Here is a 16,474-nt window from a genome sequence, read left to right on the forward strand (position 1 = left end):
ATTGCCATGTTTCTTTACCATGCCAATTGGGGGGCAGTGTATAGGAGCCAAATAAGGGCAATTTAATGAATTTGAATGGTATAAAATGTGTGTACTACATGGCGTCTACACGTGGTGGCGCTGTCATATTTTCTATATAAACGAAGGTAACCAAGATGGCGACAGGTGTTGTCCCGGAAGGGCACACAGGTTTTTGACCGTTCTGGTGGACCTTTGTTACATTGTTTTGGGCTTTTATTGAACTTTTAAACCTTATGAATTATATTGAATAAATATTGAATTCCTTTTTTGGCACTGTATTTCGCCTATGGACTCTTTTGATGACCCTCAAGAAGCAAAGGTAGTAACATAGCCACCCGGCGCGTCGGACCTAATGCTAGTGGCAACACTTCACTAGTCCAATACTAGGTTGGCTGTTACAACTGTTTTTCTCTTTAATGCTAATAATTGTTCCATCAGACAGTTTTTTTCTTCTGAGTTTGTTCCTTTGGCTGATGGAGGAAACATGCAGATCTGCTGAAACTCATGAAGAACTGTAGAGGTTCTTTATGTGGAAGCATTTTACAGTTTTCAGTGAAGCAGTGAAGTTATTTTCACATGAGGAGGTTCTGAAATCTTTTCTATTCAGACAAACAGCTTTGACCTGATTTCTCTCTTTAGAGTTTAAAATAAGATCTGTATCATTTACAAACAACATTTTTTAAATCTGGAAGAATGAATTTGATGAATTTATTGCTGTCACTGTTAAGAATGGATTTTTATTGAGTTCTTAGTTTTTATTTTGTCATTATTCCTGTTTTTCTTTGCTGACTTTTTATTTCTTCTTTTTTGAGTGTCGTGTGTCCGTTGAGTTTTTCTTCCTTTAAATGACTTTGAAGTTTTTCTGAAATGTTGTGGATAGAAAAATGAATGTGATGATTTAAAGTGAGTTTCTAAGTTGAGTAAGACTGACGCTGCAAAGTGTGTTGAACTGAGTCATGGAGCATTTTACTGATCTGAACTCAGCTGTTGGTTTTAGTGTTTGATATCTTTATTGAAATTTTAACAATATAAAAAAGAACTAAAAAATATCAATTAAAAAGCCCACCCCCATAAAACAAACTGACCAATCCCTACTGCCACTTACAGAAAAGAAAACACTGTTTAAAACACGAAATATTCAGACCATCAGTAAACTAATCAACCACACTACTGAGCCTTCAGCTTTTGGTTTTAAAGAGGGAAGTTGTGTTCCAGAGTCTAGATTTGACGTCTTTCCTGATGTTCAGTTCCTCAGAGAGAAACTCTGGTGTTTTCTGTCTTGTTGCTGCAGAGAAGAGTCGTATCAGGAAATGTTCAGAGGTGTGAATATATCAGAGCAGAATGCTAGAAGTCAGACTGTTTCCAGAGATCTGATTGACACAAAGCTCAGAGTTGTGTTTTTAATGCTACAAACTCTGATAACATGTTTGTGAGACTTTATGGTGGAAATAATTCAACTTTACTGGTTTGTTCTTTGTGTTTGTGCTGAACAAGTTTTTCAGAATCTCACAAAAGAACGTTGAGGACAAAAGTTGACTCAGTCGTCACATCAGAATATTTCCTGATGTTCATATTAATGATGTTCAGGTGTGATGTTGTCCAGTGATCAGTTTGATTTGTGTAGCGTTTGACAGCAGACTGTAAATGTTGAGTGATGGAGGTGAAGCTGACAGCAGCAGGTCCACAGCAGAGACATCATCATCTTTAACTGGAAATGTTCACTGAGCTCAACTCAGTCACAATATCCTGAGTCCAGTAAAAACAGGACAGAAAATGTTATCAGCAGGAAATATCAAGTGTCCTCTCTCATAACAACATGTTTGATCATTTATGTCTCATTACAGACTTTCTGGCTGTAGACTCTTAGAGAGTCATTTTGAAGTCGTGGCCTCAGCTCTGAAGTCCAACCCCTCCCATCTGGAACATCTGGACCTGAGTCAGAACAACCTGCAGGATTCAGAAGTGAAACATCTTTGTGAAGGACTGCAGAGTCCAAACTGTAAACTGAAGACTCTCAGGTCAGTTCACTGACTGTTGGTGGAATTTATTCAGTCCAGATTCTTAACTGTAGTTTTAAGTTTTGGTTGATAAATGTTCAGGATTTTTTCTGCAACAGTCTGAAGACATTTTATTTTCTGGAGCGTCTGTGAATGAATCCCCTGATCAGCTGACTGCAGAGTTCCAAGATGGAGGACAGAATCCACAGTCCTGCTGTGTGTCTGAATGTGAAGCTGATGTGAAAGTGATGTGAGGCTTCAGCAGTGTGACTTCCACAGATCCAGTCAGTATGTTTGTGTTTCCACAGTGTTTGTGCTGAGCTGCAGTGGAGCCTCAGGAAGTCAAAGAGGAGTTCAGTTGTCAACAGTCTGGAACCTGATTAGTGTCAGTCAGAAGCTGAAGCTTGATGTTAGTGTGAGCTGATGAAGTGATTCCTTCCAGTGGAGTTGTGTTAGGAAGAGAGCAGTGGACAGTCAGTGTGGACAGCAGGAATCAGAATCCCTCTGTAATGTACAGATGACATGAGACTGTTGATGGAAGACACACTGGAAGATTTGAATGAGACAAAGCTATGAAGCTGATTTCCAGAGAAGAAGAAGGTGATGGAATAAATGAAAGAATGAAGAGATTTGATGTTGATCCTGTAATGAGAGAGTGGACTGAGGTCAGCAGATGTTACTGATGTGTGGACATGAATAGGTGGATGAATGTTGAGCTGACATGTGGATGATGTGTGTAGAAGGCTGACATGATGATGATCCACAATAAGAGAAGGACAAAGTCACTGTGCTGCTTTTAGAGAAAAGCTGATTGATGAGGACAAAGTAATGTTGATCTGCACATTGAGAACCTGAACACATCTGATGGATCATCAATGATTTTATCTACATCTTTTATTCTTTATTCAGATTGTGGTACTGCAGTTTGTCAGAGATCAGCTGTGATTCTCTGATCTCAGCTCTGAAGTCCAACCCCTCCCATCTGGAACATCTGGACCTGAGCAGTAACTACAACCTGAAGGATTCATCAGTGAAACATCTGAGTGGTTTTCTGGAGAGTCCAGACTGCATCCTGAAGACTCTGAGGTCAGACATCATGTTTTCAGTGATTCAAAGTTCTCATCTTTGAGTTAATGTTGCTTTTTTCACATCAGTTTTAATGTCTGGTGTGAATCATCCAAACACTTTTTCTTTTTTTCCTAATTCTACTTTTTATTATTCCCTCCAGAAGCATCCATAACACAGGAGAGCAGAGATACATAAATACATTGAACACAAAATAAAAATGATTAGAATGTAGAATTATATGAACAATTTATCAGTACATTTAAATATTAGAGTGCATGACAAGTTAGGAGATAATTTAATAAAGTAAAGAGAGCCGAACGAAAAAAATCAATATTATAAATAATATGATGTCAAGCATGTCTGGAAGGAAACAGTTTTCTCTCTACCTAAATTTCATCTCCGTCCCACCAGTTGAACATCCTGCACTGTCAGCTAGGTTTTGGTTCATGGATATGTCAAGTATCATTGAAGTTTGATTCCCTGGTGTTTCTGCACAGGTGTCCATATTCCCATTTATTTTGTTTATGAGTTTCTTATAAGAGGCAGTTTCTGCCAAGACAGTGATCCATTCAGAATAAGCAGGGCTGCAGTCCACCCTCCAATGCCTCAGTATGACCCTCTGAGCTGTAGTAAGGTCAACCTTTATCCTCTGAGCTTTCTTCCCGTCCATCCTTTAGTTTCCTTTCAGGCTGTTCAGGAGGTAAAGAGCAGGAGTAAAATCAGCCCCTGTACCCACACTGCTACTGATCTTCACCATGACCCTCTGCCAGTAGGTAGCTAGGCTCAGACAGACATAGAACATGTGAACAAGATCACCTCTGTCTGTATGGCATCACCAGCGGAGGTCTGACCGTCCCATTCCTGTCCTTTACATTCTCACCAGTGTCCAATACAATCTGTTAAATATTTTAAATTGAATTAGTTTAGAGCTGGCATCTCTCATTGGTTTCAGCAAATGTTTCAGTGAGTTCTTCCACTCTTCATCCTCGTATGTTTCTTTAAATCCCTTTCCCATACAGCTTTTAGACCTCTGGTAGCACCACTAAATTGATCAATAGGAAATGTGTCAATTTGTCTTTCCAGGTGTGGACGACTTCTCAATAATTTCAATTTAGAGCATGAAGAGCATTGTCTAGAGAACCTATTCCCTGTTGAGGTTTTCTTAGATAGACAGTCTCTAAGCTGCAGGAATCTCCAGAAGTCTCTCCTCTGATGTTGTAGAGCTCTCTCAGTTCATCCAACGTTCTCAGGATGTTGTTCTGGTAGAGACATCCAAGAAACTGGATCCCCCCAGCATGCCAGTCTTTCCAAAAGAACACCTTTGCTCCTATTTTTAAACTTGGATTATTCCATATTGAAGCTGATTGAATCAGGAAGGGAGATGAGCCTTCCTTCTGATGTATATGATGCCTAGTTTCTCTTTTTAAATGTAGCAGGGAGTCATAAAGTCCAGACTGAGTCCAGAGTCAAAGCTAAAGTGTCCTTAAAGTTCTCTGTGCTGAGCTGATAGAAGTCAGTGAGTAGAAGAATCTCCTCACCTGTCAGCACCTGTTGTGTGTCTCATCACTGCAACACTTTAAGTGGAAGCTCACCAGTGGCACAAACTCTCTCCTTCATCCTTTCCAGCATTTGGAGCTGTGAGATGACTGAAGTAAAGACAGTGGCTTTATCTGCTCAACTTCTACTCCAGGATTGAGTCAGTCAGAATGAACGTGCTCCAAGAATGCTTTACCTGTTTCAGTGTCTACCAGTCCAAATACCACACAATCAATGTGAAGAATGGGACAGGGTCATTTCAAGGTTTCTATGGCAGCGTACAAGAGGCAGGATTAAATCTAAAACTGTACAATTAAGAAAAGAAAGGGGTGGAATGGGCCTTCCCTGCCTCCAAGAATATTCCTACTCAGCCCAGCTGAGACGGTTCATTTGTTTCTATTCACCAACATACACGGCAGGATGGAAGGACTTAGAAGGTCCAAAAGTAAAAGGAATCCCAGTAATGGCCCTATTAGCAGACAGCAAACCACAGAAAGAAGTGATGGTTTCAGAGGAACCCTGTCAGACATTGTTTTGAAATCCTGGCAGGAAATTGTGAAAATCTTCAATTTAGGAGACTTGCCCAAAATGTGGAGGTGGTGTGCGTACAACTCTGAGTTTACACCTAATAAGTACGACAGCAGATTTAGGAATTGGACCTTAAAGTTGTAGCAGACTATTGTTCCTTTATCCATGATGATGGTACATTCCAAAGCTTTGAAGCACTACGGAATAAACAGGGATTACGGTCAGAGCACTTTTCCAGGTACTTGCAGGTCAGACATTACTTTAAGCAGAACTTAAAAGTGGAACCTGGAAGAGGAGCTACAGGGTTCCTACAGGTGTTTGTATCTTTACTCAAATCCGGATCATGCAACAGAATTGTATGTAAGCTCTATCATGGCATTTTACAGTTGAAAAAGACAAGACAGAATAGATGAAGAGGAAATGGGAAAGAGAAGGAAATGTTTCAATATCTAGTGAGAGCTGGGAGAGAACATGTCAGCTACAGCGGGTCTCAACAGGTTCAAATACATGGAGAGAGTTGTGCTGGAAAAAGGTGAGATTTTTTGTTCCACCTGTTCAGAAGCCACGTCTGGGTCGGGGTGCTACCTGTTGGAGACTCTGTGGAGCTAATGAAGCCAACCACTTTCATGTGTTCTGACTGCCAGATTATTAGACCTTACTGGGAACGGGTCCATGAACACATAAAGAATCTGTTTGGAGAATATTCCTTTTCAATGTGAAGTCATGTATTTGGGCGACATTCTGTTTGACAACTGTGATGTTAATGACAAGAAATGACTTTGTATATTATTGGCAAGGAATCAGAAAAGCATGAGGAGAAAGTGGTTAAAAGTGGAACCACCCACTACTGAGGAATAGACTGACATTGTACACGAGGTCTACATGATGGAAAAGTTGACATTTTCCCTGAAAGTGTAGAAAGAGAAGTTCTCTAAGATGGACTGAGTATGTAAAAGCCATAAGGCATGATTTTACTTGAATCTACTCACAACTAGATACAATCAGTTTTCTTTGTCTAAAATCTTTTAATTAATTGTTTTTTTTTCTCTCTCAAATGTTGTGAAGATGACTACAAATGTCTGGCTCCCCCGTTCTGTTGTTGTTCTGCATCAAAAAGAGTGATGTAAAGAATGAAAATATTGGAAAGACAACACAGTCTTTGTTGCTGTAAATACGACATGTTTGGAATCGTAATAATTTGCCTTTTCAATTCAAATATGAAGAGAATTTCAAAAAAAGAAATCCAGATTTCTGCAGCTCTGAAGGCAAAATGAAACTCTGAATGATTTCAATCAGGAACTTTGTCTCCTCAACTCACATCTTTTATTCTTTATTCAGATTGAGGGTCTGCAATTTGTCAGAGATCAGCTGTGATTCTCTGGTCTCAGCTCTGAAGTCCAACCCCTCCCATCTGGAACATCTGAACCTGAGCTGGAACAACCTGCAGGATTCAGGAGTGAAACATCTGAGTGGTTTTCTGGAGAGTCCAGACTGCATCCTGAAGACTCTGGAGTCAGTTCACTGTCTGTCTGTTGCTGTTGTAGATCTGATATGTTTAATGACAACTGAAGCTCTTTTCTGTTCAACAGAACTTCCATCCATGAAGCTGTAAATCTGCTCTGGTTCAGATTTTCTGTTTTTGTCCTGAATTCAGTTTGTTGTGACAAAAGTGGAGTGTTTGTATCAGAAAGTGTAGAAAATGTTGAGTGTTAGTTGTTAAAGTAAATGAATGTTTGTAATTTGTGTTGAAGAGTCACATCTGGATCCAGAAGATCTTCTGAACTCAGATCAGTTTGAAGTGACAAAGTTTAGTGAGTGAAGCAGAAATATTTCTTTGGTTTGTGTTGAGTTTTATTTGACTGATCCTGATCCTTTGATGATGCAGCATGTTATTGATGTGTGGACATGAATAGGTGGATGAATGTTGAGCTGACATGTGGATGATGTGTGTAGAAGGCTGACATGATGATGATCCACAATAAGAGAAGGACAAAGTCACTGTGCTGCTTTTAGAGAAAAGCTGATTGATGAGGACAAAGTAATGTTGATCTGCACATTGAGAACCTGAACACATCTGATGGATCATCAATGATTTGATCTACATCTTTGATTCTTTATTCAGATTGGAGTACTGCAGTTTGTCAGAGATCAGCTGTGATTCTCTGGTCTCAGCTCTGAAGTCCAACCCCTCCCATCTGGAACATCTGGACCTGAGCAGTAACTACAACCTGAAGGATTCAGGAGTGAAACATCTGAGTGGTTTTCTGGAGAGTCCAGACTGCATCCTGAAGACTCTGAGGTCAGACATCATGTTTTCAGTGATTCAAAGTTCTCATCTTTGAGTTAATGTTGCTTTTTTCACATCAGTTTTAATGTCTGGTGTGAATCATCCAAACACTTTTTCTTTTTTCCTAATTCTACTTTTTATTATTCCCTCCAGAAACATCCATAACACAGGAGAGCAGAGATACATAAATACATTGAACACAAAATAAAAATGATTAGAATGTAGAATTATATGAACAATTTATCAGTACATTTAAATATTAGAGTGCATGACAAGTTAGGAGATAATTTAATAAAGTAAAGAGAGCCGAACGAAAAAAATCAATATTATAAATAATATGATATCAAGCATGTCTGGAAGGAAACAGTTTTCTCTCTACCTAAATTCCATCTCCGTCCCACCAGTTGAACATCCTGCACTGTCAGCTAGGTTTTGGTTCATGGATATGTCAAGTATCATTGAAGTTTGATTCCCTGGTGTTTCTGCACAGGTGTCCATATTCCCATTTATTTTGTTTATGAGTTTCTTATAAGAGGCAGTTTCTGCCAAGACAGTGATCCATTCAGAATAAGCAGGGCTGCAGTCCACCCTCCAATGCCTCAGTATGACCCTCTGAGCTGTAGTAAGGTCAACCTTTATCCTCTGAGCTTTCTTCCCGTCCATCCTTTGGTTTCCTTTCAGGCTGTTCAGGAGGTAAAGAGCAGGAGTAAAATCAGCCCCTGTACCCACACTGCTACTGATCTTCACCATGACCCTCTGCCAGTAGGTAGCTAGGCTCAGACAGACATAGAACATGTGAACAAGATCACCTCTGTCTGTATGGCATCACCAGCAGAGGTCTGACCGTCCCATTCCTGTCCTTTACATTCTCACCAGTGTCCAATACAATCTGTTAAATATTTTAAATTGAATTAGTTTAGAGCTGGCATCTCTCATTGGTTTCAGCAAATGTTTCAGTGAGTTCTTCCACTCTTCATCCTCGTATGTTTCTTTAAATCCCTTTCCCATACAGCTTTTAGACCTCTGGTAGCACCACTAAATTGATCAATAGGAAATGTGTCAATTTGTCTTTCCAGGTGTGGACGACTTCTCAACAATTTCAATTTAGAGCATGAAGAGCATTGTCTAGAGAACCTATTCCCTGTTGAGGTTTTCTTAGATAGACAGTCTCTAAGCTGCAGGAATCTCCAGAAGTCTCTCCTCTGATGTTGTAGAGCTCTCTCAGTTCATCCAATGTTCTCAGGATGTTGTTCTGGTAGAGACATCCAAGAAACTGGATCCCCCCAGCATGCCAGTCTTTCCAAAAGAACACCTTTGCTCCTATTTTTAAACTTGGATTATTCCATATTGAAGCTGATTGAATCAGGAAGGGAGATGAGCCTTCCTTCTGATGTATATGATGCCTCGTTTTTCTTTTTCAATGTAGCAGGGAGTCATAAAGTCCAGACTGAGTCCAGAGTCAAAGCTAAAGTGTCCTTAAAGTTCTCTGTGCTGAGCTGATAGAAGTCAGTGAGTAGAAGAATCTCCTCACCTGTCAGCACCTGTTGTGTGTCTCATCACTGCAACACTTTAAGTGGAAGCTCACCAGTGGCACAAACTCTCTCCTTCATCCTTTCCAGCATTTGGAGCTGTGAGATGACTGAAGTAAAGACAGTGGCTTTATCTGCTCAACTTCTACTCCAGGATTGAGTCAGTCAGAATGAACGTGCTCCAAGAATGCTTTACCTGTTTCAGTGTCTACCAGTCCAAATACCACACAATCAATGTGAAGAATGGGACAGGGTCATTTCAAGGTTTCTATGGCAGCGTACAAGAGGCAGGATTAAATCTAAAACTGTGCAATTAAGAAAAGAAAGAGGTGGAATGGGCCTTCCCTGCCTCCAAGAATATTCCTACTCAGCCCAGCTGAGACGGTTCATTTGTTTCTATTCACCAACATACACGGCAGGATGGAAGGACTTAGAAGGTCCAAAAGTAAAAGGAATCCCAGTAATGGCCCTATTAGCAGACAGCAAACCACAGAAAGAAGTGATGGTTTCAGAGGAACCCTGTCAGACATTGTTTTGAAATCCTGGCAGGAAATTGTGAAAATCTTCAATTTAGGAGACTTGCCCAAAATGTGGAGGTGGTGTGCGTACAACTCAGAGTTTACACCTAATAAGTACGACAGCAGATTTAGGAATTGGACCTTAAAGTTGTAGCAAACTATTGTTCCTTTATCCATGATGATGGTACATTCCAAAGCTTTGAAGCACTACGGAATAAACAGGGATTACGGTCAGACCACTTTTCCAGGTACTTGCAGGTCAGACATTACTTTAAGCAGAACTTAAAAGTGGAACCTGGAAGAGGAGCTACAGGGTTCCTACAGGTGTTTGTATCTTTACTCAAATCCAGATCATGCAACAGAATTGTATCTAAGCTCTATCATGGCATTTTACAGTTGAAAAAGACAAGACAGAATAGATGAAGAGGAAATGGGAAAGAGAAGGAAATGTTTCAATATCTAGTGAGAGCTGGGAGAGAACATGTCAGCTACAGCGGGTCTCAACAGGTTCAAATACATGGAGAGAGTTGTGCTGGAAAAAGGTGAGATTTTTTGTTCCACCTGTTCAGAAGCCACGTCTGGGTCGGGGTGCTACCTGTTGGAGACTCTGTGGAGCTAATGAAGCCAACCACTTTCATGTGTTCTGACTGCCAGATTATTAGACCTTACTGGGAACGGGTCCATGAACACATAAATAATCTGTTTGGAGAATATTCCTTTTCAATGTGAAGTCATGTATTTGGGCGACATTCTGTTTGACAACTGTGATGTTAATGAGAAGAAATGACTTTGTATATTATTGGCAAGGAATCAGAAAACCGTTAGGAGAAAGTGGTTAAAAGTGGAACCACCCACTACTGAGGAATAGACTGACATTGTACACGAGGTCTACATGATGGAAAAGTTGACATTTTCCCTGAAAGTGCAGAAAGAGAAGTTCTCTAAGATGGACTGAGTATGTAAAAGCCATAAGGCATGATTTTACTTGAATCTACTCACAACTAGATACAATCAGTTTTCTTTGTCTAAAATCTTTTTATTAATGATTTTTTCTCTCTCAAATGTTGTGAAGATGACTACAAATGTCTGGCTCCCCCGTTCTGTTGTTGTTCTGCATCAAAAAGAGTGATGTAAAGAATGAAAATATTGGAAAGACAACACAGTCTTTGTTGCTGTAAATACGACATGTTTGGAATCGTAATAATTTGCCTTTTCAATTCAAATGAAAAGAGAATTTTAAAAAAAAAGAAATCCAGATTTCTGCAGCTCTGAAGGCAAAATGAAACTCTGAATGATTTCAATCAGGAACTTTGTCTCCTCAACTCACATCTTTTATTCTTTATTCAGATTGGCGGACTGCAGTTTGTCAAAGATCAGCTGTGATTCTCTGGTCTCAGCTCTGAAGTCCAACCCCTCCCATCTGGAACATCTGGACCTGAGCAGAAACGACCTGAAGGATTCATCAGTGAAACATCTGAGTGGTTTTCTGGAGAGTCCAGACTGCATCCTGAAGACTCTGGAGTCAGTTCACTGTCTGTCTGTTACTGTTGTAGATCTGATGTGTTTAATGACAACTGAAGCTCATTTCTGTTCAACAGAACTTCCATCCATGAAGCTGTAAATCTGCTCTGCTTCAGATTTTCTGATTTTGTCCTAAATTCAGTTTGTTGTGACAAAAGTGGAGTGTTTGTATCAGAAAGTGTAGAAAATGTTGAGTGTTAGTTGTTAAAGTAAATGAATGTTTGTAATTTGTGCTGAAGAGTCACATCTGGATCCAGAAGATCTTCTGAACTCAGATCAGTTTGAAGTGACAAAGTTTAGTGAAGCAGAAATATTTCTTTGGTTTGTGTTGAGTTTTATTTGACTGATCCTGATCCTGTTGATGATGCAGCATGTTATTGATGTGTGGACATGAATAGGTGGATGAATGTTGAGCTGACATGTGGATGATGTGTGTAGAAGGCTGACATGATGATGATCCACAATAAGAGAAGGACAAAGTCACTGTGCTGCTTTTAGAGAAAAGCTGATTGATGAGGACAAAGTAATGTTGATCTGCACATTGAGAACCTGAACACATCTGATGGATCATCAATGATTTTATCTCCATCTTTTATTCTTTATTCAGATTGGAGAACTGCGATTTGTCAAAGATCAGCTGTGATTCTCTGGTCTCAGCTCTGAAGTCCAACCCCTCCCATCTGGAACATCTGGACCTGAGCAGGAACGACTCCCTGAAGGATTCAGGATTGAAACATCTGAGTGGTTTTCTGGAGAGTCCAGACTGCATCCTGAAGACTCTGAGGTCAGACATCATGTTTTCATTGATTCAAAGTTCTCATCTTGGGGTGAATGTTACTTTTTTCACATCAGTTTTAATGACTGATGTGAATCATCCAAACAGTTTCTCTTTTTATTTAAATTTATTATTATTCCCTCCAGAAACATCCATAACACAGGAGAGCAGAGATACATAAATACATTGAACACAAAATAAAAATGAGAATAATGTAGAATTATATGAACAATTTAAAAGTACTTTTAAATATTAGAGAACATGAAAAGTTAGGAGATAATTTAATAAATGAAAGAGAGCCAAACAAACAAAAAATATCCATATTATAAATAATATGATGTCAAGCATGTCTGGAAGGAAACAGTTTTCTCTCTACCTAAATTCCATCTCCGTCCCACCAGTTGAACATCCTGCACTGTCAGCTTGGTTTTGGTTCATGTATATGTCAAGTATCATTGAAGTTTGATTCTCTGGTGTTTCTACACAGGTGTCTATATTCCCATTTATTTTGTTTATGAGTTTCTTATAAGAGGCAGTTTCTGCCAAGACAGTGATCCATTCAGAATAAGCAGGGCTGCAGTCCACCCTCCAATGCCTCAGTATGACCCTCTGAGCTGTAGTAAGGTCAACCTTTATCCTCTGAGCTTTCTTCCCGTCCATTCTTTGGTTTCCTTTCAGGCTGTTCAGGAGGTAAAGAGCAGGAGTAAAATCAGCCCCTGTACCCACACTGCTACTGATCTTCACCATGACCCTCTGCCAGTAGGTAGCTAGGCTCAGACAGACATAGAACATGTGAACAAGATCACCTCTGTCTGTATGGCATCACCAGCAGAGGTCTGACCGTCCCATTCCTGTCCTTTACATTCTCACCAGTGTCCAATACAATCTGTTAAATATTTTAAATTGAATTAGTTTAGAGCTGGCATCTCTCATTGGTTTCAGCAAATGTTTCAGTGAGTTCTTCCACTCTTCATGTCACGAACTGAGCTGGTTGGACCCGAGCAGAGAGCCACACTACCAAGGCTGGTTGGAATGAAAGTGTTTTTTTGCTGGGGGTGAAATGGTGGCTCGGTGGGGGAAAACCAGGGTGCAGGAGCGGGGGGTTCCAGGCAGGGACAGAAGGGGTCCAAGTAGGAGTGGGGGTCCAGGCAGGAGTGGGGGTCCAGGCAGGGGAAACCGGTGATGACTGGTCTGGGGAGAGCCGGAGGGGAAGGAGAATGGCAGGGATCCCGGACAGCTGAACTGTGTGGAGGCAGGAAAAAACAACGTAAGAAAACAAGGCAGGAACTCAAAACAGATCTTGTGAGAGGCAAGAGAGTGAACTGAACTGCATGGTTCTTGTTCAACAATCTGGCAGGGAGTGGAAGGATGAGCCGGTTCTTATTGCAGGGGTGATTAATCAGCGTGATGTCTCTCAGCTGTCCGGGAGCCGTGGAGGTGGTTGATTGCCTGAGTGGAGTCAGCTGAGAAGCAAGACTCCACTCAGGCACCGAGCTGCAGGGGGAGAGACAGGGCAGAGGAGTGGATGGGAGACAGGCAAGACAGACAGGGCAGGGGAACAGGAGAGGGAGGAAGAACCAGATGGGAAAAGGGTATTGGGGAGGTCAGGTGGGAAGGACGGGGGTGAGAAGGGAGCCGTGACACTTCATCCTCGTATGTTTCTTTAAATCCCTTTCCCATACAGCTTTTAGACCTCTGGTAGCACCACTAAATTGATCAATAGGAAATGTGTAAATTTGTCTTTCCAGGTGTGGACGACTTCTCAACAATTTCAATTTAGAGCATGAAGAGCATTGTCTAGAGAACCTATTCCCTGTTGAGGTTTTCTTAGATAGACAGTCTCTAAGCTGCAGGAATCTCCAGAAGTCTCTCCTCTGATGTTGTAGAGCTCTCTCAGTTCATCCAATGTTCTCAGGATGTTGTTCTGGTAGAGACATCCAAGAAACTGGATCCCCCCAGCATGCCAGTCTTTCCAAAATAACACCTTTGCTCCTATTTTTAAACTTGGATTATTCCATATTGAAGCTGATTGAATCAGGAAGGGAGATGAGCCTTCCTTCTGATGTATATGATGCCTAGTTTTTCTTTTTAAATGTAGCAGGGAGTCATAAAGTCCAGACTGAGTCCAGAGTCAAAGCTAAAGTGTCCTTAAAGTTCTCTGTGCTGAGCTGATAGAAGTCAGTGAGTAGAAGAATCTCCTCACCTGTCAGCACCTGTTGTGTGTCTCATCACTGCAACACTGTAAGTGGAAGCTCACCAGCGGCACAAACTCTCTCCTTCATCCTTTCCATCATTTGGAGCTGTGAGATGACTGAAGTAAAGACAGTGGCTTTATCTGCTCAACTTCTACTCCAGGATTGAGTCAGTCAGAATGAACGTGCTCCAAGAATGCTTTACCTGTTTCAGTGTCTACCAGTCCAAATACCACACAATCAATGTGAAGAATGGGACAGGGTCATTTCAAGGTTTCTATGGCAGCGTACAAGAGGCAGGATTAAATCTAAAACTGTACAATTAAGAAAAGAAAGAGGTGGAATGGGCCTTCCCTGCCTCCAAGAATATTCCTACTCAGCCCAGCTGAGACGGTTCATTTGTTTCTATTCACCAACATACACGGCAGGATGGAAGGACTTAGAAGGTCCAAAAGTAAAAGGAATCCCAGTAATGGCCCTATTAGCAGACAGCAAACCACAGAAAGAAGTGATGGTTTCAGAGGAACCCTGTCAGACATTGTTTTGAAATCCTGGCAGGAAATTGTGAAAATCTTCAATTTAGGAGACTTGCCCAAAATGTGGAGGTGGTGTGCGAACAACTCTGAGTTTACACCTAATAAGTACGACAGCAGATTTAGGAATTGGACCTTAAAGTTGTAGCAAACTATTGTTCCTTTATCCATGATGATGGTACATTCCAAAGCTTTGAAGCACTACGGAATAAACAGGGATTACGGTCAGACCACTTTTCCAGGTACTTGCAGGTCAGACATTACTTTAAGCAGAACTTAAAAGTGGAACCTGGAAGAGGAGCTACAGGGTTCCTACAGGTGTTTGTATCTTTACTCAAATCCAGATCATGCAACAGAATTGTATCTAAGCTCTATCATGGCATTTTACAGTTGAAAAAGACAAGACAGAATAGATGAAGAGGAAATGGGAAAGAGAAGGAAATGTTTCAATATCTAGTGAGAGCTGGGAGAGAACATGTCAGCTACAGCGGGTCTCAACAGGTTCAAATACATGGAGAGAGTTGTGCTGGAAAAAGGTGAGATTTTTTGTTCCACCTGTTCAGAAGCCACGTCTGGGTCGGGGTGCTACCTGTTGGAGACTCTGTGGAGCTAATGAAGCCAACCACTTTCATGTGTTCTGACTGCCAGATTATTAGACCTTACTGGGAACGGGTCCATGAACACATAAAGAATCTGTTTGGAGAATATTCCTTTTCAATGTGAAGTCATGTATTTGGGCGACATTCTGTTTGACAACTGTGATGTTAATGACAAGAAATGACTTTGTATATTATTGGCAAGGAATCAGAAAAGCATGAGGAGAAAGTGGTTAAAAGTGGAACCACCCACTACTGAGGAATAGACTGACATTGTACACGAGGTTTACATGATGGAAAAGTTGACATTTTCCCTGAAAGTGTAGAAAGAGAAGTTCTGTAAGATGGACTGAGTATGTAAAAGCCATAAGGCATGATTTTACTTGAATCTACTCACAACTAGATACAATCAGTTTTCTTTGTCTAAAATCTTTTTATTAATGATTTTTTCTCTCTCAAATGTTGTGAAGATGACTACAAATGTCTGGCTCCCCCGTTCTGTTGTTGTTCTGCATCAAAAAGAGTGATGTAAAGAATGAAAATATTGGAAAGACAACACAGTCTTTGTTGCTGTAAATACGACATGTTTGGAATCGTAATAATTTGCCTTTTCAATTCAAATATGAAGAGAATTTCAAAAAAAGAAATCCAGATTTCTGCAGCTCTGAAGGCAAAATGAAACTCTGAATGATTTCAATCAGGAACTTTGTCTCCTCAACTCACATCTTTTATTCTTTATTCAGATTGTGGGGCTGCAGTTTGTCAGAGATCAGCTGTGATTCTCTGGTCTCAGCTCTGAAATCCAACCCCTCCCATCTGGAACATCTGGACCTGAGCAGGAACAACCTGCAGCATTCATCAGTGAAACATCTGTTAGATCTTGTGGAGAGTCCAGACTGCAGCCTGAAGACTCTGGAGTAAGTAGAAGGTTCCATCAGTCTCTGCTGCTTTCTTCAGTTTTCTACTAAACACAGTCAGTATCAAAGCAAAGATCCAGTGTCTCCTGTAAACCTGCAGCTTCTCAGTGAAGCTGTGAGAGCAGAACGGTGACAGAAACACAGAGACAGCAGTCAGCCAATCAGAGGAGCCACAAGCTTGTTGTCATGGTGTGTTTGAGTGGATGTGAAGCCGACTGTTGTTGTGTTGATGTGTTGAGGAAATGACGCTGATTCCAGCTGACAGCCTTCCAGATGTGCAGAGACAGTGGTCCTCCTTCATCAAAGTGTCCATCAGATCTGATCTCTCTGTTTGTTGTCTCATTTCAACAGTGATCAGCTGATCAGTCTGATGTTTGTCACAGCTCTGAGATCAGTGAGACTGAAGCCTGTAAACCAGCGGCTCTTATTTCACAGCAGCATCTTTACATTCAGTCA

At 40.8% G+C, this 16,474-nt stretch overlaps 2 protein-coding genes across 2 annotated transcripts in view; both read left to right on the top strand.

The window, feature by feature from the left end:
* LOC127535101 (NACHT, LRR and PYD domains-containing protein 12-like) overlaps nt 1-16,474 on the top strand; it is a 54,526-nt gene that overhangs the window by 35,521 nt on the left and 2,531 nt on the right. Inside the window, exons 8-13 of the mRNA XM_051952102.1 lie at nt 2,928-3,104; nt 6,489-6,662; nt 7,273-7,449; nt 10,832-11,005; nt 11,613-11,789; nt 15,845-16,018. Of these exons, the coding sequence (XP_051808062.1) occupies nt 2,928-3,104; nt 6,489-6,662; nt 7,273-7,449; nt 10,832-11,005; nt 11,613-11,789; nt 15,845-16,018 (1,053 nt within the window). The remainder of the gene's footprint in view (nt 1-2,927; nt 3,105-6,488; nt 6,663-7,272; nt 7,450-10,831; nt 11,006-11,612; nt 11,790-15,844; nt 16,019-16,474) is intronic.
* Nucleotides 1-16,474, top strand: part of LOC127535137 (NLR family CARD domain-containing protein 3-like) — a 76,161-nt gene that overhangs the window by 35,500 nt on the left and 24,187 nt on the right. The window lies entirely within an intron of this gene.

This window comes from Acanthochromis polyacanthus, chromosome 8 (genome assembly GCF_021347895.1).
Source record: "Acanthochromis polyacanthus isolate Apoly-LR-REF ecotype Palm Island chromosome 8, KAUST_Apoly_ChrSc, whole genome shotgun sequence".
NCBI lineage: Eukaryota > Metazoa > Chordata > Actinopteri > Pomacentridae > Acanthochromis > Acanthochromis polyacanthus.